This window comes from Ambystoma mexicanum, chromosome 7q (assembly GCF_040938575.1).
Source record: "Ambystoma mexicanum isolate Mex_15411 chromosome 7q, UKY_AmexF1_1, whole genome shotgun sequence".
Classification (NCBI taxonomy): Eukaryota; Metazoa; Chordata; class Amphibia; order Caudata; family Ambystomatidae; genus Ambystoma; species Ambystoma mexicanum.
In genome coordinates this window covers 706,516,623-706,542,630 of record NC_090941.1, presented here as the reverse complement: position 1 = coordinate 706,542,630, position 26,008 = coordinate 706,516,623, and the positions used below count along the sequence as shown (strand labels likewise).

Sequence of the window (26,008 nt, the reverse complement as noted above, 5' to 3'; positions counted from 1 at the left end):
CTGAAACCAATTCTTAATGCACATATAATGTATGCTATGTCAACCAAGCAAAAAATCGCTGGTAAGGCAGACAAGTGATTACACAACGATATATTGTGTAGCAAACTACATCCACCAAGCTTGTCTTAAAAGAACCAGGCCAATGAGGCTTGTGGATAGGGGATTACACAATGAATCATGAAACGTTAGCATCTTCACTTTGTATTATATATTATATTTGTAATGCCATGTTATGCTTGCTAATATCATTGTCTGCGTTTACATGTATTTTATGGCTCTATTTACATATGTATTTTGGAAAATGACTGTTGGTCAAATAAAAGCCTTGATTCCAAGTTTTATTTTCAGCACTCAAGGCTTTCAGAATAATCAGTCCGTACATCTGATACCTATCACTTACCTCTCACTAACACTTCTAACCACAGGGAAATAAAATCCAAGATGTGCTGCCTACACTTTCAAACCACATAGTGCATTATAGCACTGCTCAGCATACATTAGACTGCACATTTCAATCAAAATATACACCGAAGTTCATTTGCTTAAAGGCATAACTGAGGCTTTACTGTGTAAGTATATGTGACCATTTCTATACTTCTGCATCATTGCAAATCTTAGTCTTTACCAAAGTGAAAGGGTTGTTTCAAAAGGGAGATAACATTGTTGTAAAAAATATGTCCCTTTTCTTAAAAACATTGTCCATTTTTTGTTACCATGCTAAGGATTTTATTTGGTGAATAATTTATGTTCAGTGTTAATTTGAACAAAATAAATGCAATTTAATACATTCATTACTAATAATCTCTGGGGTGGCACCTAAAATGAGATTTATGATGCTTCATACTCCACAAAAGTATGGGTCTAACTAGCCGCCGGCAGTAGTCTATAAAATTTCAATGCTCTAATAAATATTTGATCCAACACAATATATCGGATGCAAAACATAACCGCTGTCCAACCATTTACCTTAACTACATAACTTTTAATGTGTCAAACATCAAGAACAGCTTTGTATAAACGATCATCTTGACTTTCAATTTCTTCCAATCTGCGAAGTTCTGTAACGAACAGCAAAAGGATCCTTGTCTGGGGGCCCACTTCAAACAACGATCGCAGCTCACTCTCCTCAAATACCACATCTGACGCATCCACATGACCTTCTGTTGAAGAAATCATAAGACATGATGAAGAGTAAGTCATGCATATTAGCATTTAACTTCAGACAGCTAGTTTTTTTTAAAACGTGGATAATTGTAAATTTGGATTGACGAAATTAAGAACGCTGGAAGCATCTGTTGCGTTATTGGTTTTGGTGCAATCAAGTTCCTTAAGATCAGTCTTGCCGGCTGGGTTACGTTTTTATTTCAGTTCAGTCACCTTTGTAAGCTTATTAAAACAATTCACCAGTTCATCTTGTTGACTTAATTTTACCTGTTCGGGTCAACATTGTATTAGCCCTAGGCTTGTGAATCTTTCAAAGATTGTTTTAGATAGCCAAGTCAGGCTGTTTTTTATATCAGAAAATGTCAATACTTCCATAAAAGTAGTCATTTACTATCCACGACCACAATTTCCCACGCCACCCAGCTCCAAAGATAGACTGGCATTATTATAAAGGGTTTCACATAAAGAATAAATACCACCAACCATAGTACATAAGGGAAAAATGACTGATCACGAGAAAAAAATACAAACATTGATAGATCTAAAAACACTGATAATTTTAGACGTAGGAACGATTTTCAAATTTGAAAAGCACCAAGATGATAATTGGAAAGTGCAAAGCATGATATGATATGGCATTTATAACGCGCCTATGCACAAGTGCTTCAAGGCGCGACGAGGCAAGGGAGGGGAACAAAGGGAGGACGGACGGACAACGATCCTACTAGGCCAGGTGTCATTCAGATTGTGCAAGTGCATGGGAAAGGGGCAGGGACAGTGCACTACAAGATGATAACAATAAGTAACGGCCAACATGTGGCAAGTGCATGGGTAATTGCGGACATCAGGTGTCTGTGGATGGTAGAGGGACTGTAGGGATACAGAAACAGTCCCCAAGTGCGGGGGTTGCCAGGTGTGAGACACTGGCGGGGTAGGGACTTGGGCCCGAGATCAGAGGGTGTCCAGGTAGCCAGTGCAGTACAGGTTACAGCCAGGAGGTCAGCAGAGGAGAGGAGGTGAAAAAGCAGAAGCAAACAGAAAGGTTTTGAGGTGTTTCCGGAACCAGAGATGGTTCTCCTCAAGTTTAAGGGAGGCAGGGAGACTGTTCCAGAGGGAGGTACCAGCCGTAGAAAGAGATCTACCACCAAATCTTTGCTTGGAGAAGAGACTTACCCTGAAGGAGTTGAAGGCGGATGAGCAAAGAGCTCGAGAAGGAAGATATTTAGGAAGAGTGTGTGTCCTTATGGAACACTGTGAAAAGTGGCTTGGCGACCAGGGCCTGCAACTCACTCACTCTGCGAGCGGAAGTAACCGCAACTACAAATACAGGACAATAGTCTCAATGGATAAGAATGTAAGGGCTCAAACAGAGCTCCCATTAGGAACTTTAGAACTAAATTCAAATCCCCCTCCTGGCACCTGGAAAGGTGACGTGGAAACACATTAGTTAGCCCTTTTAGAAACTGAGAAATCAAAGTAATCTTAAAATAAGAACACTCCTCAGACGAGCGCTTAAATATGGACAGTGCCGCCAGGTAACCCTTAATGGTACCCACTTGCAGGCCCTTGTGGGCTAATTAAAGCAAAACAGACAGAACCACAGGAATTGAACATTGAAAAGGATCCACATTCTGTATCCTGCACCATTCGCAGAACTTTCTCCAACGGCAACGGTACAGGGATTTTGTTGAGGGCCTTCTGGCCGAAAGCAACACCATCATATCTTCGTGGAGGTCCCAATCCTTATACCTGAACCTTTCAGATACCAAGCATGAAGGCTTAGGGACTTCACCTCGGGATGGAGAACCCGACCCCCCCTCCCGTGAGAGCAGATTGTCTCGGTAGGGAAGACGGCGTGGAGGGCAGATGGACATGATTAGAAGGTCCGGGTACCATGCTCTCCTGGCCCATGCCGGAGCAATGAGGATAATTCGGGAACCGAACCTCCGTAACCTCTGCAACACTTGCGGAATGACGGGGACTGAAGGAAACGCGTACAGTAGTGGGATGGACTACTCCACTACAAACGTGTCCCCTAAGGCTCCTCTTGGAGGAAATTCCCACAAGCAGAATCTTTCGCACTTCCGGTTGACACTGGTGGCGAAGAGATCCACTTGTGGGGTCCCCCAAAAGGCGAAGATCTCCAAAAGAACTTCCTGAGCCAGATCCCACTCGTGAGAGACCGTGCTCTGTCTGCTCAGAGCGTTCACCTCCGCATTTTCGTCTCCGGCCAGATGAACTGCAGAGATTGAAATTGAAATTTTCTGCTGGATGGCCCAGAACCAGAGCTGCATCGCCTCTCTGCACAGTGGGAGTGACCCTGCCCCCCCCCTTTTTGTTGAGGTAGTGCATTGTCACTGTATTGTCCGTCACAATCAGGACATTTTTCCCCCGTACAGACGGCAGAAAAGTCTTCACAGCTAGCCTGACAGACCGCAGCTCTAACAGATTGATGTGGAGTCTGGACTCCGACGGAGACCAACGACCGCTGAATGTCAACCCGTTGGCATGAGCTCCCCCTCCAGTGAGGGATGCGTCCGTCACGATCATCACTTCGACCAGGGTAGCCAAAATGGTGCACCCCTCATCAGATTGCATTCGACGGCCCGCCACAGAAGATCCTGGGCGACCGAGGGCGGCACCTGAACGGGATCAGACATCCTGCCAGATGAGTGCGACCACAGCATCTTGAGAGCCCACTGCAGAGATCTCATCCGCAGCATGGCCTCTGGCACCAGTAAAATGCAGGATGCCATGAGGCCGAGCAACCTCAAGAACTCGAACGCCGGGAGAGTCTGGGCACGTTGAAACTTGTCCACCATCTGCAGAATGTGATGAGCCCTCACCTGGTGAGGTGAACACTGCCCCAGGGATGTGTCGAGCACTGCTCCGATATACTGGGGCCTCTGGGTAGGTGTCAAATGAGACTTCTTTAAGGTGAGGGAAAAGCCCAGCTTGTGAAGGGAGTGGCAGGTGACGGACAGATGATCCAGGGCTTGCTCGGGAGAGCGCGCCCTGATCAACCAATCGTCCAGGTAGGGGTAGATGTGAATCCCCCTTTCCTGAGATACGCTGCCACCACCACCATTAGCTTGGTGAAGACCCTCCGGGCGAAGTTCAATCCGAATGGCAGGACCTGAAACTGAAAATGCGAGTCGCCAACCGCGAACCTCAGGTACTTCCTGTGCTTGGGATGAATCGGCACATGAAAGTAAGCATCCTTGAGGTCGAGAGACACCAACCAATCCTGAAGTTGAAGGGCCTGGTGGACTTGAGAAAGAGTAACTATCTTGAACTTGTCCTTCCTGAGGAGCTTGTTCAAACCACGCAAGTCCATGATATTCCCCAAAATATGGGGAATACCATCCCTTGTTCCTCTCTGCTACCGGCACCAGTTCTATGGCGCCTTTCTCCAGCAGGGATTTGATTTCCTGCACAAGGAGCGGATCCGGACTCTTCAGAGAGAGAAAGGGTAACCATCTTGAACTTGTCCTTCCTGAGGAGCTTATTCAAACCACACAAATCCCTGATGGGTCTCAATCCCCAGTCTTTTTTTGGGATCAAAAACTATGGGGAATACCATCCCTTCGTTCTCTCTGCTACAGACACTAGTTCTATGGCGCCTTTCTCCAGCAGGGATAGGCTTTCCAGCGCAAGGAGCGGATCCGGACTCTTCAAACAGAGCTTCCCCGGTGGATTGTCGCGAGGCTTCTGCCGGAAAGGAAGACAGTAGCCGTGGGCTATGATCTCCAGAACCCACACATCTTAAGTAAAGGCACGCCATTCTACCAGATTCTGCGCCAGCCTTCCCCCAACCGGCAAACCATGGGACATGGCCTCATGACTGAGTGGAAGCGGCTGCCGCAATGCCTGAGGGCAAAGAGGCAACTGCCCGAGCTGTTTTTGCACCTCAAGTACCTTGTTTTCCACCTCTGGTACTCCTGCGTTGGCCCCTTTGACTGGCAGCACCCCTCGATCTACCAAAGGAAGAGTAGTATCGAAAGGAACTTCCCCTCCATTGCTGTCCCCTAGGACGAAAAGGCGCAGGTTGACGTACTGCAGCGCTCAACGACTTTGCTGCAGTTTTGGAGGTCTGCAACCTCTCAAGGCTCTCGTCAGCCTTGCTGCCAAAAAGAAGGACACCATCCAAGTGCATGTTGAGAAGCCGGGACTGTACATCAGGAGCAAACCCCGACTTACGCCACCACGCAAACCTGCGCATCACGGTGCTCGCCGCCATGGACCAGCTGACACAGTCTGCCATGTCCAGACCCGACTGAACGGATTCACACATGGCATCCTTGTCATCTTGAACGAGGGCACGAAAACCATCCCGTTCCTCCCCTTCGGGAATATGTTCAGCCGCCAAAGACACACAACTCCACAGAGTGTGAGTGAATCTTGCCAAGGCACAAACAGAGTTGGCTGCCTTTAAAGTCATACCCCCACATGAAAATACTTTCTTCGCCCAACCATCAAAGTGCTTGCTGTCCCTATCTGGAGGGATGGTAGGGTACGCAGCCTGCTTCGCAAGGGCCGTAGCCGCCTGCACCACCAAACTCTCCGGAGTGGGGTGCGTAGACAAGTAGCAGGGGTCGCCACTGGCTGGACGGTATTTTTTCGGTAGCAACTTATTCACTGCCGGGAGATTCTCCGGAGCAGTCCAAGCCGCCGCCACCCTTCTTTGTAAAGCCATATGAAACGGCAGCACCGGGTCAGTGGGTGGACATTGGTCCAATATATCTGTCAGGTCATCCTGCAGAAAATCCCGAGGTGGAGCAGACCACCCCAAGTACTCAGTCACCCTCGACATGAGACGCCTGTACGAGGACTCAGCATGTGAACCAGGCTCAGGCCTGCCAAACTCAACCTCCGGAGAGGTGTCCAGACCACTGGCGTCATGTAAAGACTGACGTAGGTCTTCCATCTGGCTGTGACCAGACAGCAGGTCATCAGGAACCCCAGGAGGTACAAACCCCTCCTCACCTGACCCTTCTTCCACCTCTGAAATGTAGTCCAAAGGCTGGAATAAATCCACTCTGGATGAGGGTACAGAAAAAGGCTCAAATACAAGCCTCACCGACTTACAGAGAGCTTTCCTCAGCGTTTCCACCGTACTCTGGGGCACCTCTGTCAAATTCTCTTTAAAAAGGCGTTGAGAGTGCCGATGGAATAGGCGTCGACGTCGACCGAGGCGCTGACGACTTTGACAAGGGCTTCGAGGCTGGAGCCCTGAGCGTGTCCTTCGACGGCCTCGGCACCGATGGCGTCAACTACTTCCTCGGAGCCGGAGCCTCGAGAGAGTCCCTCAACAGACATGGCGCCGACAGCGTCGATGCCTTCTTAGAAGGTCTCACAGGCTCCGACGGTCTCGAGGGCGTCGAGGACCGGGACCTGGACCTGGCACGGCTATGGCGATCTAGCTTGTCCGATAGGGACCTCGACGGCTCCCGATGATCGCGCCAACTGCCCGAGCCCGAAGGCACGCGAGCGGTGGCCCTAGCTTTTTCCTTGCCGGCTTCTCTCGAAGGTGTGGACTGAACGGTGCCCTGCGATTCAAAAATTGCCATCATCTCCTTGCGGAATGCGTCCCATTCTGCCGGTGATGAATGCTTGTTGGGACAAGCTACCCGCCGTCTGGCGGAGTCCTCTGACGAGGACGGGGAAGGCGACTGTTGATGGCGCTTCCAAGAGTGCCTAGAAGAGGCAGAGGAACGGCGGGACCCACTCCGAGAACCAGACCCCCTGGACTTACACGGAGTCTCACCCTTCGAATCATCAGTCGAAAGCCCAGCAGATTTCGACTTACAGGGTTTGGAAACCCTACCTACAGACAACTTCTTCCGCTCCCGCAAGGCCTTTGACGTCAAGGACTGGCATTCATCACAGTCGTCGGTGGCGTGGCTCTCGCCGAGGCACCAGAGGCAGACGTTGTGCAGGTCCGTAAGGGACATCTTGGAACCGCAGTCCTGACACTTCTTGAAGCCCTACTTCAGGGTAGAAGAAGACAAAGACATATTCTTCAATACAAAGTTAGAAGAACTGATTCAAAGGAGAAGAACTGAGGTGCGCCGAGATTCCGAAGCGAACACGTTCGCAGAAAAAACAGAACTGAGGCTACGGGCATCGTGCGTCCGACATATAACATCCGGTGATTTCTGTTCTCGACGGAGGCCCTCGAGGAACAGCGTATCGACTTCATTGACGCCGAAAAATTTTCTGAAGCAGCACAGCTGTGGACATTACTGTCAGAGATGTGGAATACGTCGGAGGACACACTATACGTAGCTAGCAACCCAAAATGAACCCGTCTCAAGGATGCATTTGTAATAATTGCTGGCTTGCATACCCTAAAGCCATGCAATTTGTATGGCACAGGTGGATTTCCTTAATAGCCTTAGCGCTTACATGATACAGCAAATCATTAACCACAAACGTAAAGGGTATATTGCTAGAATATCAGTCAAAAGATGCTAATTTAGCACCATTTGAATGTTAAGAGTGGCGTGGACTTTGATACACCCAAAATATTTCTAGAAAGTTATTTTCTACCACTTCCAGCATAACAGTGCCCATCAAACCTCCCCATATTCCTGTTCCTTAATTTGCCATCTGTACACTGTGATGAATCAGTAGCGATTCCTCCCAGAAACCTGGCCTGGGACCCCTTGGGGTGGTGTACTGCTGGAGGATCACAAGGCTTTGGGCGGGGGGTGAGGAGGGAAGGCCAGGAAGACTGGGAATCCCCCTTGATTAATTTTCCCTGTAATACCAGAGTGTTGACGGCTGTTTGCTATACAACAGAAGTTTCTGTTGCTGAAGACTACAAGTCTCAAAATCCCATAAGTACTGGGATGAGGAAGAGGACTGAAGAGTTATGCTGTAGTAGCAGTCAAGCAAATAAGCCTAACAGCCCACACCTGAAGGAACCTGGTTGGCATAAACAGCACGCTCAGGTGCAGGCAATTAGAAAGAGCTGGATCTGCGACTGGATTATGTGCAGTAGTAGCAGATGTAGAAAGAAGGCAGCACAGTGTTGGAAATCCAGACAGAAATGGGAGAACCAGAGGTACGCCGGAACGTTGATGCAGCAGATTTCACCTGCTTGTTCTGTGAGGGTCCTGTTCCCGCCAAACTCTGAAATGCAGAGGAGGCGCAACAGAAGGGGTGCAGGAAGTCTGCCTTTCCCCATGTGAGCCTAATTGTGGAGGTTGCCATGCAAGAAGCGTGTCGGAGACCGAGGCGAGGAGCTGTTGTGAAGCCATGGTTCCTTGGAGCGAGAGGGCCTACTTAATTGAGTGGCCGGACCGGAAACACTTTCAGCAAGGAAGGGTGTGTGTCCCAAGTGAAGCCAGAAGCAGTAGAAGCTGTGCAACATGTGGAGAAAGGATCACAGTATCCAGCTTAAATATTCACTTGCGTACAAGCAGAAGCGAGCTGCAGTTGTTAGTTGAATCCTTAACAATGGTACAATGGAAAAGTAGCACTCGCTTGTGATCGGGTAATTTCTCCTTCACTCACGTGAAAAGTAAACGTTGAACATTTCAACCTTGTAAAACTTTATGTAGAAGTGGTCGTGTGTCCCTTATTATGCAGAACAAACGTTACAAAAAACCATTGTATAACATTTCAACCTGATTTGCTTAATTTTGCTTCCCATGGGAAGAGTGTACTTTGCATCTTTATTCACGCGAACAACCATTGCTCATAAAAAAAGTAAAGTGTTTAAACTTTGTATATGCAGTTGAAGTGAGAGCAAGCATTGCCCAAGCCAAGAGACCCTATTGAGACTGAGAGCAGGCCGTTTCAAATACAGAAAACAACCTAACCAATACTGTGAGCCCAATAGAAGTGCAACCTTGCCTAAGATACAAGTGTGCAAGCATTACCTGCTGTCAAGAGAGTGGCGCCAAGGCTTCTGGGTAATTGATTTGGCTAACTGTTGGCATAGGGGTGACATAGGGGTGAGTGCAAAGTTGAGGAAGGGAAGCCTTGCTGCTCTGAACGATTATTTGAAGTTGACACAACCTATATTGCCAAAGACTGAGAAAAAGAGAGAAGTGGGTCATACATGCAAACATAGGCTGTTATTGAGGCACACAGATGAGAGGCAAAGAGGTGGCCCTTTTTGAAGAGAGATATTCAGAGGAAGAGAGCCTTGCTTATTTGAAGGTGAAGTACCTTAAAGTGAATCTTGTCAGAAACGGTCTTGAGTCACACATTACTGAAGCTGTGGTGGTATATGTGGTTGTCAGTGGATGCAAGTCTTCAGTGGTACAAGTGAAGTTGTTGAAGTAGAAGCAGCAGCACTGCAAAGTCATCCTGACAAATATACCTATTGTGAATCTTAATCCTGGTAATGGAGACATAATAACTTAACCAAGACTTGTGTTTCACTAACACTTATAGAAGTTGTATTCATTTTGAACTGTGTCAAGTCTTCTTGGATAACTGGAAGTGGTGGCAAAGCATCGTGGTTGGGAATAATTTTATGTTACTTTGAGGTACTGGAAAGTCTTTTATTCATCAAGAAGGGCTCTGTTGTTGTTGGAACCAACAGAACTTTACCTTAACATTAAAATACCAACAAGTGAATTGAGACTTTGCTACCTATGTGGATTTCCTTCTCTTTTGATGAACAATGGAGCTGAATTTACCTTGAATCCTGGGGAAGGGAGTTCACCCCGGTTACAAAAAGGTTATCAAGAAACTGTGAATATAATTGTTGGTTATTTGAATTTCCATATGTTTTGTATATTTGATGTTTAAGTTTGAGGGCCATACATCCTGTGTTACAGTGTTTCCCTTAAGTTTTGTTAGGCAGGGAAATCCTCATCAGATTAGGGACAGTGAGGCTTTTCATACCATTTCTACTTTAATAAAATTGAATGTTTTGAACAATCATCAAAAAGTTGTCTTCCTCGCATTGCTGACCCTCACAACACCATTTGTATAATTTATTGTTACCATGTAGTACAGTTATTTAGAGTGGTAGCAAAGTGTGCACTCCCCCCTTCCTCTTGCATATTTTATGCTTACCTTTTTTTCAATATGGGATTCCCAGGCAAGTTATTACTAAAACATATACCTATGTAATCATATGCAGTGCAGTTTAAAAGTAATTTTCCTCCAGACACTATGGGCCTAATTCATGGAAGCGTTTTATAATGGCAAAACCCCATTGGAAAACATCCTGTGAATAAGGGCCATAATTGTGATCCTTCACATCAGGCTTAAGGCCACATGCATGATGTTTGAATATACATTTGCAGTTAGTCCTCATTTATTCATAAGACTTATAACACTACTATTTCTGCAGGGCAACTGATGAACGCGCCATTAGCACAGCGCCATGAGCATAGAGGACCAAAGGGAAACAGCTAGTAAGAAAACAAGAGACATCAGTGTAATTTCCTTTAAAGGCAGATACAAGATAATTCACAAACATTAAAATGAAGAGGGGTCAGTAAACCCACTTTGCTTAACCCTACTTTAAATATTATACTCCAAGTTGAATGGAATTTTAGAAATAGATATATACGTTTTTAATTCATAATTCAAGAGGGGTTTGGTACAGAGAAACACACCCAGCTCTGAATGGTGTGAAGCCCAACCATAATGTAGGAATGCAGACTTTGCTAGAATGGCCACAAACTCCTAGATGCAAGGTGGCCACACTAAGCTTCAAAGTTATGCATTAAAGACTTCTGCATAGATGCACAGGCATGTGGATGAGTCACCGCACATAGTCTACAAGCATAAGATTAGGTCTTCACCTTTAATCTATGCACAATGTTAAGAGCACATTTCAGGGCACATTGTAACTTGTACATATTCTAGGTGTGGAACAGCTCCCTGCAGGATTAATAGATACAGTGCACATTCCCTGAATCTCATCAGCGGTTGCCCATCTACGTGCATCCACATTTCACCACTTTCTCACTTCATTGATTATGCAGAGAAAACATCTTTTCTGTTGCTAAACTGATCACAAGAAATATGGTGTGTACATAATTTACTAATGTGATATTAAACATGTTAGCTAGCTATCAACTATTATTGTTATTCAAATTGCTAGTGTCCGAATCAGAAAAATAGAATGTTTTTCCATTCAGGAGTGTGCCTTATTCACAAGCAAGCGGAGGTCGAAAAACCTGTAATTCTGTGGTTGGGATTGTTCGAAAATGGAATGATGTGAAACAAAAAGAGCGGGGCAGCCAAATTTGACATTAATTTGATCCACTGGTGCAATATGGATATAGGGTTTGACTCGGGATTGGCTGATGCATTTCAAAGCGCATGAAGGTTCACAACAGGATGTCCTAGAATCTGTGGCATATCTGATCCATCTGCACCTAATATTCCCTACCAGAATAGCGGCATTAGGGAAAACACAATGCTGCCTTCTGCACAAAGAGGAAATGCTCATGCAAAGCATGAGCATGTATAGATAGTGTTATGTTTCCATCTTCATTGGAGATGTAAAAATAGCATTTAAAAAACATGAAGCCAAGTCACTAAAGCCATACCGACCCCAAGTGGGAAGGAGCTTACCACAGCCTCTTATTCATGTCAAATGAACCACTGTATACTTGCGTGTCAGGAAAATGCCTCACAATTAGGTATGTATGGTGAGGCCGGCTGTGAGCCCCTTGAGTCCTGAGCCAGTTCCACCTGCAGCAAAGAAATCCTAATTGGGAATCAGATTTGCAGGAAAAGCATGCAAGGATGCGAGTGGTATTGTGCACCTCAAATCTGTAAGTGATTTCAATCTGGCACACACCCATGTCACGCCCAGCATGTAGTGCGCAATTGAAACCCTTATTTATTTTTATCTATAAATTCAATATTCTGAACGATATACCACTCGTATCACACCCTTCTCCTGGAACCCTCCCCCCCCCCCGTTCACCCTGAACCAGGAATCAGGCTAGTTTGCAAAGGTAAATATTTATTTATGTATTTAGAATTAAAATCACAATATATTTTAATAGGTAAACAACAATCACCAATGGGGTGACAGAACACCAAATAATATCTTTAATACACTAGGAATAAAATAATGAGCACAAAAACAATTGCAGCACAGAAAGGAATACTTTTGAGTTGGTTTGGTATCAATGGCACTATAGTTAGGGGTTCCCCCTGCAACACCCTTCAACCCCCCAATACGCAATTAAATAGATGCGAGGAGAGAGCAGGTATTCAGGAATAGCACAAATCAAACAGAATATCACTCCCACCTTCCCCCTTCAAAACAAGAGAAAAACGGAATTGACTTTTCAGCTTTCAGTATGGCTTTGAAATTGTCTTTAGAATTGACTGGGCAAAAACACCAAATGTAGTCAAAAATACCAAAATTATTATACATTTGGGAGCTGCTTTGAACAGTTGCACACAATCACAAACAATGATTTAGTCAAAAGAAAACATTTGAAATCTCAAAGTACAAGTTAGAAGCAGATTAAAGCTAATTCACACGTGTAAAAACCTTTCAGAATTTCAATTCGCGGCAAACCTTTCCTTATCTGATATTCGCTATAACGGGTGAATCACACTACGGTGTTCTATGGATAGATAAGGATGTTAGGTACAAGTAGGAGTTGAAATTTTGCTTCTATCACAAAAACTGAGTGAGTTCTAGAGGTTTTAGTAAAGGTTGTTGCTGTAGAATTGGCACGAGAATGGAAAACAGAAATTCAGGTTTAGAAATGACAGATAGGTTTTCTTATGCTATATTAAAGACTACAAAAAGGAGAATGCCACACAGGATGGTCATTCACGGCCGCTCATAACAATTCATGTGTGATACTCTAGTTTCCGTTTGGTTTGGGAATTACTTTTCTTAAACAATCAATAAGACGTTAGGGTTTAATAACACAGATGAGAAGAGTCGGCGCAAAGGTAGTACTAACAATACTATGGCTGTGAATTGAAGATGGGATGGGTTTGAGATAGGGATCATACAATGTAGATATATTAGGGTCACTTTTCTTCCAATTAATGCCCACAGAATAAGTTATTAAATTGGACCGTCAGTTCTAGTCATGGATTAGATCTGGTCTAGGAAGAACAGCACATCAGGCACGGGATCGGATCAGCTATGCTGGTCACGGGATTTGAACGGAATCTGCCCTCCTTGTTTGTGGATATTTCAATCAGCTGGATAGAGAGTTCCTCAGGCAAGCCTTGTAGTAGCAAGCCAGAGAATTTCAGGACACTAGTTCAAAAGGCCTTCTCACACCACAGCGCTTCACCGGGTTGCAAGAATAAGTTTGAGGATTTAGAAAGTCAATAGTTCTCTACTGCTTGCAAGAGTCTTGGCATCTAGATCTGGAAGGATGTTAAAGCTGGATGTAGAAGGCTGGATCAGAGTGCTTCACCAGAATCAGGAAAGTGAGTGAATCAGCGAGTCCCAATGGGTTATCAGCTGTCTCTATTTATCCTTTCAAATGACATCACAAAATGGGTGTATGGGCCAGCTTAACTAAGCTTGCCCCTGTGAGCTGGGATTGGATCAAAACCTCATCTCCGCCTTGCACCTGAGTGATTGGATAAAGGCCGGATGATGTCACATTTTATGGTTTGGTTTACAGTTCTTAGAAACCTCCCTTTAGCTACTAGTCTCAAAATCGGATTTCATCCCAAATACATATTTGTACATTGTTCACTGTTACACAAATCACACACACAGATGCCATATGTTATGTAGTAGCTGTTCATCAAAATCCCACAGCTGTGGGATCTTGTTTCACCTTTCTACAGAATTTTGTCTTTTTTGCCATGAACACATTTTCTAAATTTTCTGCAAATTACCACAAATGAGCGCGTTCAACCTGGGGATGTGCGTGTAATTTTTCACAATTCTAATATTAACACATTTTACATAAAACCACATATATTGCAATTCCTATCCAGAACATGTTACACGCTTCTGCCACTTCTTGAAACATTCAGCCAAAAATTAGACTAACAGATATGTCCTTGGTATATTTTTCACCAATTTGAATCACAAGTTATGTGTAACGCTCACCTGATTCCCGCAGAGGCGCCGGTCTTGACTGGGTGAATGCCGTATCTTCAAAGGTGATGTGTAACACACGGTTGGCTCTTTGGGCTGGACCTCTGTGCACTGTATGTCTGACTCGACGAGTAAGATGTCTGCAGATAGAAAATATGGGATTAATGAACTGGGGTTATTGGGTGCCTCTCTCCTCTTCCCTTTCTCTTCTCCTGTAGAACCCCAAAGGTTAACGCCCTCACCTTAGGTAAGTGAACGCCGAGCTCTCCATCTGCCTCGGGGCAGGGTGCCGTAACCAGTTTCTTCACTGGATAAGGGTGCAGGCCTCTTGACCTCAGAGGACTGCTGTCCGTCGTTAACTGCACGAACGGTAAGTTCTGGGCACTTCAAATGTCTTAAAAGTCTTTTGTAATGATATCTCTTGTTTTGCAGGGTTCCGGCGATGGCGGATGGCGGGCTGATGAGAGTTGAGGATCGAACCCGCGTGAGGAATAGAAGCGCCTGGAAGCACGTAAGTAAGCGCTTGTAGCCTGCTTCACGATGCGCACTAACTGTCCCTTTTATCTTGCAGGTACAAGTTCGGAGCTTTAGAGAAGCTGAAGGGTGCTGGAATACCCACTGGATTCGGCGTGGGAAGGAGTAATGGCACGTGAGTAATAAAGTTGCCCAATGTCTTTAAACGCACCTTCTTTTGTCTTTCAGATGCGGGATGCAGCGCCGAAGGCCTCCGGAGCGTGCGAAGAGCTTGTAAGCTTTTGTCTTTCAGATGCCGGAATGCAGTGCGAAGACCTCCGGAGCCTGCGAAGAGTAGGTAAGCCTTTGTCTTTCAGATGCCGGAATGCAGCGCGAGGCGTTGGTGACAGCCGATGGACCAGGTAAGAGATGCGCTGCCACTGAAGACCGTAGTGCTAACCTGTTCTTTCTTTGTCTTTACAGGTGCTGCTGAAGACTGGATTCCAGGATGGTAAGCCTTTGTTCCCTTAGGCCCAGGATCAGAAGCTGAAGACACGATGAGCGTTCTGCTGCAGAGAATGCAGAATAACACAAAGCAAGATTCATCCATCGGGTGTGGTTTAAATAGCCTCCTGTAGTGCTTAGGGGTCTCCTTCCACAGCCACGCATAGGTAAGAAAAGAGTTCCTGCTTTCCAGAAGAGTTCCAGTGTTCTGAACCTAGGGAGTGGCTCCTGCCCCACCCAACAGGAAAAGTAGTCCCAAACAGAAGAGGATCAGGGGTTTAACTGGCAGGTAAGTAAGCAGCATGGTCTGCTGCAGGTAAGTCCACCCAAGCATTATGAGCCCGGCGCTTCCAGCGCTGGGACTGGGCATCTTTATGAGCCTGGTGCCACTGGCGCCAGTACAGGGTCCAAAAGGTCCCAATTGGGACTGGCTGGCACTCGGAACCGGGGTTATGGGTCTGCTTCCAAGGGAGTCGGGCAAGTCCTGATCTTTTGGAAGCAGAGATCATGACATTATGAGTCTTTCAAAATTGTTAATTGTTCATGCTTAACAGCAAATGGTCCTGCCCCTTTGTCTCTCTGCAGTCCAGGAACAGGCCCCTCCTTTGGGAGTCCCTTCCAGGAGCAGTTTACGACCCCCTTCACACCTCTGTTTCCTGGGCTGAAGCTCTGCCATTGTTCCTTCTCTTTCTGTAGACAAAAGTCTGGGCTAACCCGTAATTAGGTTCTCCCAGTGAGTTTCTGCTGAGAGGATTTTCAGCTCCCCCTGGAGAAACCTGCTTTTCCAGTTCTTGCAGCTCAGCCAGGCTAATTTATTCCTAATTAAAATCCAGCAAAACCAAACTTATTGCATCAAATCACATAAATACACTACTTTCTTCGCTTTCAATCTGTGGGATCAAAAACACAACTAAGACCTGTATTCCTTTTAGCAACAATCCTTTTTGTGTTTGCTAAGCCGGCAGATGTTTAGTTTAATACTTTGCAGTTTCATCAGGGGCTCCTCTGACAGCTGTCATCCACAGGTAGCCCAAGGTACTGCACACAGATTTTGACAGGGGATGTCAGTTGACAGACAATCCAGTTTTTCTGAAGAAATGTTTTGCTCTTCACATTTAGGACTTTGTATGTTCGCAATGCTTCATAAGATTACATGAATTTTAGCGCTGAGCAAGATTTTGGATGTTGAGAAGTGTTGCGTTATTGGCATTTTGGAGTTTTTAGCACCAAAGCAAATGTTTGTAGGCACATTTTTGAGTTTCAATTGCAAAGTGCTGCTTCTCCCTCTGCACTTGGTTTGCTGGTCACAGAGCACACTGGCACATGTTTCTGCAGTGTGTGCTCTATCGCACCACATATGCACCATGGGTGGCAGGTTGTGCATCCATTCTTTTGTGTTGCAGGACGTGGTTTTTGGCGTGCACAAGAGTTTTGCCGCCATTGTTGCTGCTTCTTGCACCATAAATAGCAGGGTGATGCCGCATAGCACAGCGGAGTGGGTCAATACATCCCACACATCCTTCACCTTCAGTTCCATATGACTTGGCCCATGGTGCATCACGGGATACCTGCAGATATTTGTTACCTGTAGGCTATGGTTTAGCAAGATAAATGCCCCAACTACAGTCCAAATAAATCCTTTGGGAACTGTGTCACTCACAAGAATATGAGACCACTTTCAAATAGAAACAGATTGGTAGTTGGGTGCCATCAGAGGTAACATGATTTTAAACATTTTTTACTGATTACATGATGTGTAAATATTTCCTTTGTTTTTCAAAAAAGTAATTATGGTTCCCTACACTCTAGGTCATTGTTATGTTATGTTATGTTGCACTTATATAGTGCCTTATATACCATTGGTATGGTCTGAAGGCGCTGGTAGGTTGAACGCCCTTGGGAACCGAAGTTCTTGTCAGTAGAGGGAGGAGAGAGGATCCAAAAGGTGCGAGTGCGCATCTGGTATGTGTGCAGCTGGTGCGAAAATTCCTGTGGAAGCTGCTTCATAGCGGTAGGTGTGGTGGCTGAGAGGTCAGGAGTATGTGTTCGAATCTGGCAGGAATTATCCAGACCGAGAGTGGCAGCGTAAGGCCTGAGGAGAACGCCTGGCTGGGGGTGCGAGACCAGCAGTGATTACAATAGAGTGATGTGGAGTGAGCGGCGTCAGATGTTGATATGAGAACAGTTATACCAAATGGTGTCATAGTATCTCTGTGTTCTAGTTGGGTGGTGGTGTAAGGAGAGAGTAAGCGTGGGGTGTGATATGAGGTATGATCTTTTAAAGGATCCATGCATTCTAGGCATAATATGGACGTCATGCAGTTAAGCAATTCGTCCGTTCTGCACATTCGTCGGCCCTCCACACGTCCTCTCGCCACACACGTCCTCTCGCCACACATGTCCTCTCGCCACAACACGTCCTCTCGCCACAACCCATTCTCTCTCCATAACACGTCCTCTCGCCACAACACCTCCTTTTGCCACAACTCTGTAACGCTCACCTGATTCTCGCAGAGGCGCCGGTCTTGACTGGGCGACTACCGTATCTTCAAAGGTGATGTGTAGCACCCGGTTGGCTCTTTGGGCTGCACCTCTGTGCACTGTATGCCTGACGTGTAGAGTAAGATGTCTGCAGATGGAAAATATGGGGTTAATGAACTGGGGTTATTGGGGTGTCCCTATCTCTTTCCTCTTCTCCTCTCCGGTAGACCCCCAAAGGTTAACGCTCTCACCTTAGGTAAGTGAATGCCGAGCTCTCCATCTGCCTCGGGGCAGGGTGCTGTAACCAGTTTCTTCACTGGATAGGTAGCGCAGGCCTCTTGACTTCAGAGGACTGCTGTCCGTCGTTTACTGCACGAACGGTAAGTTTCGAGTCATTCAAATGTCTTTAAAGTCTTTAGTAATGATGTCTCTTGTTTTGCAGGGTTCCGGCGATGGCGGATGACGGGCTGAAGTGAGTTGAAGATGGAGCCCGTGTGATGAATAGAAGCGCCTGGAAGCACGTAAGTAAGCGCTTGTTGCCTGCTTCACTATGCGCTCTAACTGTCTTTTTATTTTGCAGGTACGAGTTCGGAGCGGCTGCAGGGTGCCGGAATACCCACTGGATTAGATGTGGAAAGGAGTAATGGCACGTGAGTATTAAAGTTCCCCAATGTCTTTAAACGCACCTTGTTTTGTCTTTCAGATGCGGGATGCAGCGCCGAAGGCCTCCGGAGCGTGCGAAGAGTTGGTAAACTTTTGTCTTTCAGATGCCGGAATGCAGTGTGAAGACCTCCGGAGCGCACGAAGAGTAGGTAAGCCTTTGCCTTTCAGATGCCGGAATGCTAACCTGTTCTTTCTTGTCTTTATAGGTGTTGCTGAAGACTGGATTCAGGATGGTAAGCCTTTGCCTTTCAGATGCCGGAATGCTAACCTGTTCTTTCTTGTCTTTATAGGTGTTGCTGAAGACTGGATTCAGGATGGTAAGCCTTTTTCCATAGGCCCAGGACCGGATGCAGAAGACACAATGAGCGTTCTGCTGCAGAGGTTGCAGAATAACGCAAAGCAAGATTCATCCACCGGGTGTGGTTTAAATAGCCTCCTGTAGTGCTTAGGTGTCTCCTTCCACAGCCACGCCTAAGTAAGAAAAGAGTTCCTGGTAAGAAAAGAGTTCCTGCCTTCCAGAAGAGTTCCAGTGTTCTGAATCTAGGGAGTGGCTCCAGCCCCACCCAACAGGAAAAGTAGTTCCAAACAGAAGAGGATCAGAGGCTCAACTGGCAGGCAAGTAAGCAGCATGGTCTGCTGAAGGTAAGTCCACCCAAGCATTATGAGCCCGGCGCTTCCAGCGCTGGGACTGGGCATATTTATGAGCCTGGTGCCACTGGCGCCAGGACTGGGTCCAAAAGGTCCCAATTGGGACTGGTTGGCACTCAGAACCTGGGTTATGGATCTGCTTCCAAGGGAGTTGGGAAAACCATGACCTTTTGGAAGCAGAGATCATGCCACACACGTCCTCTCGCCACCCACGTCCTCTCGCCACACACGTCCTCTCGCCACACACGTCCTCTCGCCACACAACGTCCTCTCGCCGCACACGTCCTCTCGCCACACACGTCCTCTCGCCACACACGTCCTCTCGCCACACACGTCCTCTCGCCACACACGTCCTCTCGCCACACACGTCCTCTCGTCACAACGCGTCCTCTCGCCACAACACGTCCTCATGTATCCGCCGTCAACACTCATGCGCCCTCAACACTCATCCGCCCTCAACACTCACCCGCCCTCAACACTCACCCGCTCTCCACGGTCATCCTCACTATATGCTCGTTCGCTTGTATACGATCGTCTGGCCACGCGTTCACCTAGTCTATACGTTTGTTGGTTCAGTAAAGTTAATTTTATACGCCCTCATCAGTTCTACGTGCTCCTTAGTTCTGTTTGCTTCTCTGTATTTGCGTTCACATTAGCTTTTACATACTGCTATGTGCATTTCATCGGTTCAGATCTACTTAGTTTCTCATTGATTTATTCGTAATATCCGCTTCCCTGTATTTGATCTACTTTAGTCGTTTATTGATAGGTCGGTGTGATGGTGCTAGTTTGGAGGCCGGTTGGTTTTAGGGGAAGAGCCAGGTTTTCAGTAGTTTGCGGAAGGACGTTAAGTCCTCAGTTAGGCGGATGTGGGGTGGGAGCGAGTTCCACAGGGTTGGAGCTTGGGCTGAGAATGATGTTCCGCCTATCCTGATTGAGTTTGTCTTAGGAATTGTTAGGAGGCCGGCTGAGCTTGATCTTAGGGTGCGAGAGGGATGATATGGTATTAGTTTTTCTTGAAGATATTGAGGTCCAGTTTTATGCAGTGCTCGATGGGTGAGGCATACGGTTTTGAAAGCCACCCTACGGGCTACTGGAAGCCAGTGCAGTGTCTTGAGGGCTGGGGATACGTGGTCTCTTGGACCTAGCGCAAGTAGCATTTTGGCCGCCGCGTTTTGTGCTCTTTGGAGTTTATTCAGCTGGTAGGCATGGATTCCGAGGTATAGGGGGTTTCCATAGTCCAGTCTGGATATAACGATTGATTGGACGGCAGAGACTCTGTTCGGAAATGAGAGGAATGGAAAGATGCGCCTGAGGGTTTTAAGGTGGTAGTGGCAGGACTTTGAGACATTGTTGACTTGGCGCGAGAGTGTTAGGCCGGAGTCTAGCGTGCATCCAAGATTTTTCACTGTGTTGGAGGGTGTCGGTGAGTTGCGGAAGAAGATCGGAGTTGCCGCACACCATGATTTCTGTTTTGGCGGGGTTTAGCAGGAGGTGGCTTTGGGTCATCCAGCGGTCAATGTTAAGGAGGCAGGCTGCCAGGTCGGGTCGGGAGTTGGGTTTCGAGTTCAGGAATTTTAAGATTAGTTGGGTGTCGTCGGCATAGTTGTAACATATGATGTTGTGTGAGCGAATTATTGGCGGGAGGGTGACCAGGTAGAGATTGAACAGCAGGGCAGATAGACATGCTCCTTGAGGGACTCCCGTGTCGACAGGTCGAGCTTGGGAGGTAAAGCCGGAGAGTGTAGTTATTTGGTGCCTGTCTTTGAGGAAAGAGGCTATCCATTTAAGAGCGGTTACACGGATTCCTAGGGAGTGGAGGCGGTCTAGGAGGATTGAGTGATTGATCGTGTCAAAGGCAGCGGATAGGTCAAGGAGGATTAGTGCTGCGCATCCTGCGGCGTCTGCTGTCATTTTGAGGTCGTCCCAGATCGACGCTAGGGTGGTTTCGGTTCCGTGACGTGATCTGAAACCTGATTGAGCTGGGTCTAGGAGGTTATTGGCTTCGACAAAGGCATTTAGTTGGGAGTAGACGGTTCGGTCAATGAGTTTGGCAAGGAACCTGGTGTTTGAGATTGGGCGGTAGTCTTTGACCTCGAGAGGGTCGAGCGAAGATTTTTTTATTAGAGGTTTGACGTATACCATTTTGAATGCCTCGGGAAATATACCGGAAGAAAGGGAGTCGTTTATGATAGATCTTGCGTGCTCCCCTGCGCAGGTGGAGGCAAAAATTCCTTTAAGAGTTTTGGCTGGGCAAGGGTCTAGTGGTGATCCAGATGGTTTGCGGGCAGATAGAAGTTTGAGAAATTGCTCTGGTGATAATGGACTAAAGGATTCAAGCGTTGGTTGCGTTGAGGTCGCAGGTGAGGGGCTGGCCGGTGCGGGCGGCGGAGTGTCATTTGGTTGTAGGAGAGCCAATTTGGTGTTTAGAGTTTTAGTCCTTTCAATAGCCGTGGTGTAAAAATGGAGGGAGAGTGAATCACACAGTGATTGTGACGAAGTCGGGATGGTTGTGTTACAAGCTGGATTGGTGAATTCGGAGATGATTTTGTGGAGTTCTTTGCTTGGGTTTTTGGAGTTTAGGATTCGGGTGTTGTAGTGGGCTTTTTTTGCTTTCCGGATTTCGGCCTTGTACTGATACAATTGTCAGGCCAAAGTGGTCTTGCTCTCTTGGGTTTTCTCTTTCCGCTATTTGCGTTCAAGGTATTTGTAATGCCGTTTAGTGGTTTTTAACTCAGGAGTGAACCATCTGGGAAAAGGGCCAAGGCGGGATGATGGTTTGCACAGGGGAGTGAGTCGTGTCAGAGATGCATTGAGCCATGAGTCAAAGGCTTCAGGCGTTAGATGGTTGTGGGGACAGTAGGTAGGTGGTCGAGACTGGAGGAGTGCCTCGGCTAGGTCTGGGGTGATTTTTAGTTTTTTCCAGCACTTGCGTAGGTTCGGAGGCTGAGATGTGCGTATGGGAAGGGGGCTGGGAGAGTGGATGGTGAACGAGAGAATAAAATGATCGGACCAGATGGTAGGGGTGGGGGGCTTTAGGTGAATCAGGGTATTTGAGCTAAAGATGGCATCGAGAGTGATAAGTTTCACTCAGTGAAGTCGTCAGTTTACACATTGCACACTATATCTAAGCCAGATCCAATTGAAGGCCAGATTTTACAAACATCATTTCTTAATCAGATATTCACATCCTTGCTGCTGCCATTTTCAGTCGCAGCTGAATCTAGTGGAAGGGTGCAATAGCTGTGACGTTAAAATCCCACGTCCCGGGCAATGCCAGGTCACCTTGGGGCACTAGTGGGACAACACATCTTGCCCCTACCTTTGCTGTCCGAGCAACGATCAGTCAGTTAAAATATATCAACATGAAGAGATTTGGAAGCCCCCACTCTCCTTTGTGGACATTTTAGCCCCACCGCTTCCTCTCCCCAGCACTTCCCTCAGAGTTTGGCTGGGTGAGGTCAGGAACAAGGGACTTCTTTTTTTTCCACGCTCAAACGTGTTCCAGGTACAGCAGGGGATGCATTCTGGCACGCATGGCCCTACCCCAACCATATTTAATGTATGCTCTTGATCTTAGGGGGCAGAGAGTTCCAGTTGCCGGGAGCGAGGAGGAAAAACATGTGGAAACTAGAGGGAGCAGAGAGTGGGTAAGGAACTTAGAGGTTTTGATGGTCTGGGATTGCAGACACAGGTGGGGTGTAGCAGGAGAATGAGGTGGTTAGATGACTGGTGGTAGAGGGAGATTGTAAATGACTTTGAATACAAGAAGAAACTTGAAATGAGAACAGTACTGCAAGGAGTGCCATCCAGCATGGATGCCAGAGGGTGAAGGGGGAAGAAAAGCAACACTGGTTAAATGGAGTGCTGGTTGCAAAGTTCACTACTTGCGTAGTAGGTAGGATCAAAGAAATAGGGGTGGGGGAGTTAATAGGAGGCTGCAGCAATCATTCATCAATCGTGTGGAGACGTGATAGGTAAGGCATATACAACAATGTTTTAGCTCACCTGCAGGTGAGACTTAACGTCTGTCTGGGGTTGCTGATGGTACTCTTGTTCAGTGGAGAATTGCCTAGTGTTGCACCTCATGATAATATCGCAATGTTACAGGACCGCAGAGAGACAAGTAATCTTATTTTGCTCGATCTCTCTGCGGCCTTCGACATTGTCGACCATCAGACTCTTGAAATGCTTTTCTGATGCTGGAGTTGCGGGCGTCCCTTTGAAATGGTTCTCTTCTTTTCACTCTGATCGCACAAAAGTGGTGTCCCTTCCTCAGTTTACTTCATCTATGGCGATTAACTGTGGAGTTCCACAGGGTTCGTCTGTTTCTCCATTGCTTTTTAATTTATATATGGTCGCACTGGCCAAACTCATTTCAAGTTTTAGTGTGCACTTTTTCACATACGCTGACGGTACCCAGATTCTCTTCCATTTAAACGGCCCTAAGGAAAATCCTCCGAAACTGCTGAGAGACCATCTCTCAGAGGTAGGGACGTGGATGGCTAACAACTGGCTCAAGTTAAACAGAGAGAGGACTGAGGTACTGGTATTGGCCAGGCTTCTGTTGGACCAGTAATGACCGGTATGTCTTGGTCCCTGTCCAAAGCCCTCTGCTCTAGTCAAAAGCCTAGGCATAAATGTCGGCCTCCGGCTCTAGAGAGGCGCAGGTCTCTTCAGTATGTAAAACTGGCTTTGCCAAACTGAAAGTTTCGAAGAAGGTTCTCCCCTTTCTCCCTAACGAGGCCAGAGCCAAAATTGTAACTGCCTCTATCATGGGGTCAATAAACTATTGCAACAGAGTCTATCTTGGTCAGACAGTGGCGCTACTCCAGCGCCATCAGATTCTGCAGAATGCAGCGGCCAGGCTTGCCCTTAATGCCCCCAGACTGTGTCATTCTTGGGATCTTCTTCAGCGCCTTCATTGGTTGCCTGTTAAAAGCCGGGTGAATTTTAAGATTTTGTGTATTGGTCATCGCTATTCATTCTGCTGCGGCTGAATTTCTTCAATCAAAACTTTCTCTTTATCAACCTTCGCGCATCTAATCAGTTTTTGGTGTCTGTCCCCCACTTTCAACGTGATTGTGCAGAGGGGGCCGATCTTTCTCTGTGCTTGCTCCTTCCTTGTGGAATGCCTTCCATTACCACTTACGGGCCATCAATGTTTTAGCCATCTTTCATAAAAAGCACAAAACGCTGCTGTTTTAATGTCAGCTGCTTCCTTACCCTCTCGCAGGTTTCTTAGCGCCTTGATGCCACCAGGTCTTTGCCGCGCTTTACACATTCGCTTACATTATATAACAGTGTGGACTGTAGTGGGACCAGACCAATATGAACATGAACATTTCCTCTCTGTCAAGGTTCAGTGAGTGTTAGGGAGAATTCTCTTATAAGGCTAATTTCCCAAACCTAGTGAGTCCCCCAGCAGCTTTGCTGGATTTTTGGGGTTTGTTTTGTTTCTCCTGCTAAGAGTGAGACTCTTCCTCCCACTCTTAGGCATGATTTTAGGTATGTCTTTGACTTATTGTGTGCTTATGGGCTATGGGGCCTTTTACTCCATAGAGTATCATCTGTTTTAGTGTATGTGTTACACAGCACCCTCAGTGCAGTAACACAGGGGTGTCAAAGTGACCCCCAAACATAGACTCCATACCCTGGGACTGACTTCTGTCTCCCAGGGCATGTAAAGTCACCATTGACTTTACTAGTCCAAAATTGTGAACAGAACCAGTACAAACCATCATATTGTGGAAGTACTGGAAGGGGTTAATTAGATTGCCCCTGGGTCTGTTTCCAAGGGGACACTGTCCAGTCCCCCCTTGTCGAGTTTCTGGCTGGTGGCAGTGGCTACCACGCAAAATATTCCACCGGAATATTTCCTATGGGATTTTCCTATTGATTTTAAACGCGCCACATTTTGGTGCAATGTTAAAGATACCGCCGGTTTATTTATTTAATATAAAGTCACTGGTTGGGTCTTTTCACCAGAACTCTTTTCTAAAATGGCGTTTGTGTCCGTCTCTGTAACTCCAACCAAGGTTGGGCCCATTGTTCCACTTTTTGGCAGGCTTCTCTACAGAAGCCCTCCAACTGGTGCCACTCTGTCTGGGTTCCACAGGATGTGTGGGTGGGGGAATTGGCACCCTGGACTGCATTGCCTTAGCAACTCAAGTCGCACTCTGTTCTGATTGGCCCAGTGGTGAGCCGCCCGGCTCACCACTTAGCATGTATGAGTGACAGCTAGGCTGTTGAATGGGGGTTTTTCTGCATAAAAGCAGAGCTTTGGGACTGGAACTTCAGATGTCGCCACAGGACCTAAGAAATCCGAACAGGGGAGAAGAAGAGCCATCTGCAACGACGACGACACCGGTGGAGCCCTGCTGCAACGACCTCACCACTTTCCCGACAACAAGAGAAGATCTTCAGCTGAAAGAGTCTTCTTCCTCTGAGCTGGTGGGATCAACCAGTTCGCCATTTCTCCTTCCAGGACGTCTCTTGGTCGAATCGCCAGTGCCAAGCACCCCGGCAGCCGGATAGCCAAGCTTCACCACTGTGACCGCGAATAACAGGAACGCACCTTTTAACCGATGAACTCCGCGGCTGGTCTCTTACCTGGGCAGTGCAACGACTCCAAGTTTCCTCCTCGACGAGATCTTCTCTTCCCCTGGTCGAAACCACAAACTGCACCCGCTGCCAGGAACAACTGCCACCGCTGGAGCTTCCTCAATTTTAAAAGGTACTGTGTTCCACCTGGCCTCCCTTTCTACGTTTTGCTAAAGGTGACCCTTAGATCCTTGGCTTCCCAACTGGGCTGGCCCCCAGACCTTCTAACTTTACCTTCTGAATCAACCCAACCTCTTTTGAACATTTTTACAAAGACTTGAATGCATTTCTAAACTGTGTGATCTTGGGCACATTTCACCTTGTTCCATTTAAAGTGGGCCTGGCCTATGAACTTTGGCTCTACAGTAGACTCTGCCTTAACTAACTTGTTTTGGTCTTAGAAAAGTGTTGGGGACTGTTTTATTTTCATGACCTGCCTTTTTCTCTCCCTTTACCTTAATTATTGGAGTG

The 26,008-nt window shown here is 46.8% G+C and overlaps 1 protein-coding gene across 3 annotated transcripts in view; it reads right to left on the bottom strand.

The window, feature by feature from the left end:
* Positions 1 to 702: 702 nt before the first annotated feature.
* The window catches only part of SKA3 (spindle and kinetochore associated complex subunit 3), a 1,028,231-nt gene continuing 1,002,925 nt past the window's right edge, over positions 703 to 26,008 (bottom strand). For 2 of the 3 annotated variants that reach the window (XM_069639379.1, XM_069639378.1), the window contains one exon: positions 962 to 1,160. In XM_069639379.1, coding sequence (XP_069495480.1) covers positions 991 to 1,160 — 170 coding nt within the window. In that variant the 3' untranslated portion in view covers positions 962 to 990. Of the gene's footprint in view, positions 1,161 to 26,008 lie in introns of all 3 variants that reach the window. The other variant, XM_069639377.1, reaches the window with a different exon arrangement.